Below are 4,312 nucleotides of genomic sequence, written 5' to 3' on the forward strand. Positions count from 1 at the left end.
CTACGGAGACAGAGCAATACATATGCACAGGGCAAGTTTAGATTATTGTCATGGTGAAGACAACACAATAGACACGTGCTGACGTACATGGCAAGTTGGGGTTATTTCCATGGTCATCACTAACGCATATCCTTGATATAGGTAAGCTTGGATTCTTTTTAAAACTTCCCTATCTTGAAAATGGAAACCACCCGTAATGATTCTCCTTGACAGGCTAACTCGGACTATTTCCGAAAACAGTTATCTACTGACATATGACATGCACTGCATCTTTGGTCACATGCGCATTAGGCAAGGTGGCAACTATTGCGTGTGTATGACACCATGATCTCCTCAGCAAGGATTTGGGAAGGGTGAGACAACACAAAAGTGGTTACACATGTGTTGCAGGCGCACACTTACATAATGAATCTAAGGAAGTGAGAGAGAGGGGAACATATCTTTTTTTACATGCAGAAAAATAGTTACTAGAATATGCATACTCCGGTTGCAATGCACAGGCACCAACATAGGGTACGACGCTTGATCTGGGAATGTGACGGATAGATGCAGCGCCGACGGAGCGATGCGACGCTGGTGTCGAGCAGGGGAGACCTGCTGAGAGTTGCAATTTTACCGCTACGCTGATGCTGCTGTTCGTATTGTTGATGCTGCTACGCTGCTGCTGCTTCTGTTTGTGCCTAGAGTTGATATTGATCAAGGAGCGAGAGAGATGATATGCGATTGTTTATGGTACCCTTGTCGTTGCTGTTCTTGTTGCTATTTGTTGTTGTAGCTGTTGGAGCGTTTGTTTGCCTGTTGTGACAGGCGCACCGATGAAGAACAAATCTAATTTTAATTCAGTTGTTGCTGACACAGACACGGCAGTGGCATGCCTTGTGGTGGAGACGATGTGAGGCACGGCTCGATGCATAGGTGACTACTTTTGCTACCGGCGCACAACCATTTCTGGTGCCTTGCGATGTAAGTATTGCGAACATCGGTCGCCTTTTATCTTATATATGAATATATGATGCATGTAAAAATTCCTTTGATATGATATTTCATGTAGATATTAAAATTTCATTGCCAAATTTATTATCTGACAATATCACTTCATTATTGGACCCTCCTTCCAGTATGGATCGTGGCTGGCCTCTGTCCATTAGCTTTTGTTAGCTTGTTCCTTTAATGATTTTTGCGTGACATCGCAATTGCATATGCCACTGGCCTACGGCAACCATGAAAGCATGAAATGAATCAAAATTCCGGGATTTTTCACGTGTTTATTCATGCATGGCTTGATTCTGGTGTTCCACAATCTTGGTGTGTTGTTGTGAATAACTTCCACTGATCCATGACAACTGTAATATTTCCTCTGGAAAGGGCCTTGATGTATTTCATATCAGCGGAAGAAAGTATGCTTTGTTTTTCTTTTTTTTATGTCTGTAACTTAGTTTTGGTATCCTCTCAACTTAAGTATACATGGTAGATCAACTAGATTACATGCTCCCGTAGCAACGCACGGGCAATTACCTAGTGACCTTAGAAGCCCATTTAGATGGTCAAAGTGTGTACTGATGCCAAGTTGGATCCTAACATCTTATTTGTGTGACTCTAGAAGTAGAAATAAATAGAACATAATGGCGATGCATACGTCATCATATACTAGAAATGTTTTGCACATGCAGATTGTAATGCTTGAATGTTGGCTGCTAAAGGTATCTTAGTTGATAGGACTACATTCCCATGGGACAACAGTACACTAAAGGTAAACTTAATCAAATTCTACATGGTCAAAAAATTAAGGCGCACATTTAGGAGCTAAATAGTAGTATATCAACTCTACATGCCGGGACAGTTACTAAGTGTATATTTTTGCCGTGTGATAGAAACATGCATGCAACTGGCGTTCCCGTTCCATGGTGTTCTACATCCCATGCATATAGGGGATGCACGACGACGATACTCTACTACTGCTATAGTTATCCAGATATCCTCTCGCCGCCGAAGAAGACGGGATCCACCTACTACCACGCTCGCCAGCACCAGCACCGTTCCATTTCTCCACCTACACGCCCTCTTGTACGCATGCACTCGTGTCTCTCTTGAAAACCTGGCAAGCTGCAGGCTTTTTTTTAGAACGAAGACGTAAGGAGCGTCCGGCAAGCTGCAAGCTGGCAAAGCTACCAGCCAAGTCACACCGATCAAGCTCGCGACGTGGGCACGCTCCATGCAGCAATGCCGCCACGTCGCCTTCACGTCGCCACGTCCCCGCCGAGCTCCCACGCATAAATATCTCCCCTCCATGTCTATCTATCGATCTCATACTCACACTCACACTCCTCAACCTGTTTTAAGCTAGGGCAGCAGCCATGGGTGTCAAGGGTGGTGGTGTAGTGTGGTGTCTCCTGCTCGCCGGGCTCCTTCTCCTGGCCGTGGCCTCCGCGGCGGAGCGGGACACGGAGGAGGAGATCCGGTGGTGCAAGGAGGACTGCGAATGGAAGGCGGGGCAGGACACCGGGAAGGCCAGGGAGTGCAAGGAGCAGTGCGAGCGCCGCCGCCGCCACGGCCACGAGCCGCAGGACGAAGACGGCGGCATCCCTGACCGCTGCAAGAGGGAGTGCGAGAGCCATGAGGACATGGATAGCAAGCTGCGGTGCACGCTGGAATGCTGGCGACAGCAAAAGCGGGAGGGCGACGACAGCTTCGACGAGGGCCGCAACGCCGACGGCAGGTGCGAGAGGATGTGCCAGCACTACCACGACCGGTGGGAGAAAAAGCAGTGCATGAAAGGCTGCAGATATGGCGAGTCCGGCCTCCTCGGCTCCGACGACGACGGCCACGAACACGGAGACCGCTGCCAAACACAGTGCAAGCGCTTCCGGCCCGGGTCATACGACAGGCAGCAGTGCGTCGAAAAGTGCCAGTGCCAGCAGAAGGAGGACGAGGATGCGATGAACCACCACGGCGGCGGCGGCCATGGCCACGGAGACCGCTGCCAAGCACAGTGCAAGCGCTTCCCGCACGGGTCATACGACAGATGGCAGTGCACTGAGAGGTGCCAAAGCCACCAGCAGGACGAGGAGGAGGTGATGAACCACCACGGCGGCGGCGGCCATGGCCACGGAGACCGCTGCCAGGCACAGTGCAAGCGCTTCCGGCCGGGTTCATACGATAGGTGGCAGTGCACCGAGAGGTGCCAGAGCCATCAACAGGACGACGAGGAGGTGATGAACCACCACGGTGGCGGTGGCCATGGCCACGGAGACCGCTGCCAAGCACAGTGCAAGCGCTTCCCGCGCGGGTCGTACGACAGATGGCAGTGCACCGAGAGGTGCCAGAGCCATCAGCAGGACGAGGAGGAGGTGATGAACCACCACGGCGGCGGTGGCCACGGCCACGGCGGGAGCAGCTGCGAGCAGAAATGCCAGCAGCGATACCACCATGAGTACGAGAAGCAGCAGTGCGTGCGAGACTGCAAAAGCGGCGGTGGCGGCGGCCCCGGCGGGCGTGGCCGCGAGGGCGACGAGCGCCGGCACGACACGGCGATGGTGGTCGAAGCCATCCTCGAGGAGGTGTGACTGCTGGATGGAAGTAGCCAGCTCTTTCCAGGATCCTCGACCTCTTTACCGGTCCTGCATCTTGCTATGCGTACGTGGTAGGTGCATGTGTGAACTAGAATAAATTGCGGTAACTAGAAGTGGCTCTCCAACCTTGGTGAGAGCCTATGTACGAGGAATCAATCTGGAAAGTTATGTGCTATATATAACGAGGCTATGAAAACTAAGATGATGAGTGATAAATAAAATAACCAACGTTTCGAAATTAAGCCCCCAAAATATCTGAATCTTATAAACGAGAACTTACCTGAGTGACTCTCAACTCAAGAAGTCAAGATATATATATGTAGCCATGTGGTTGAATTTTTCTCTATATTTTCCTCCCAAGTATTATAAATGGACTCCTGTGTGAGAGCATCTCCCATAGATGATGTAAATTTGGAGATGTAGAACTAGGTATTGTATAATTTACATAATCAAAAAGGGCATTTTACATCTTAAAAAAGCAACTTCAACAGATAATGTATATTGGTGATGTAAGAGTGCAACTCCAATAGATGATACAAATTGGAGATGTAAAACCAGCCGCGCAGCTGTGTACAGCCAATGTACAGCCCGATGTACAGCTGCATAATTTAAATAAAAACATCCCAAATCAAACTTAAACTTCCACCTATCCACGATTTCAAATTATTACATAATTCATAAAATCCACAACAACAAATGAAACAACAATACAACAAAGTTCATGCACAATACAAAAAACAAAC

General features: G+C 49.1%; 1 protein-coding gene across 1 annotated transcript; it reads left to right on the top strand.

Annotated features, from left to right (window-relative positions):
• The first annotated feature begins 2,321 nt into the window (after positions 1 to 2,321).
• Positions 2,322 to 3,807, top strand: LOC119324372 (antimicrobial peptides-like). The gene has a single exon (XM_037598161.1). It carries the CDS (start codon positions 2,355 to 2,357, stop codon positions 3,561 to 3,563), a length of 1,209 nt encoding a protein of 402 aa, XP_037454058.1. The 5' UTR covers positions 2,322 to 2,354; the 3' UTR covers positions 3,564 to 3,807.
• The last annotated feature ends 505 nt before the right edge of the window (positions 3,808 to 4,312 follow it).

This window comes from Triticum dicoccoides, chromosome 6B, assembly GCF_002162155.2.
Source record: "Triticum dicoccoides isolate Atlit2015 ecotype Zavitan chromosome 6B, WEW_v2.0, whole genome shotgun sequence".
In the NCBI taxonomy this organism is placed as follows: domain Eukaryota; kingdom Viridiplantae; phylum Streptophyta; class Magnoliopsida; order Poales; family Poaceae; genus Triticum; species Triticum dicoccoides.

Excerpts from the sequence above, each read along its gene's own strand:
- LOC119324372 (XM_037598161.1), top strand. The coding sequence starts at position 2,355 with ATGGGTGTCAAGGGTGGTGGTGTAGTGTGGTGTCTCCTGCTCGCCGGG.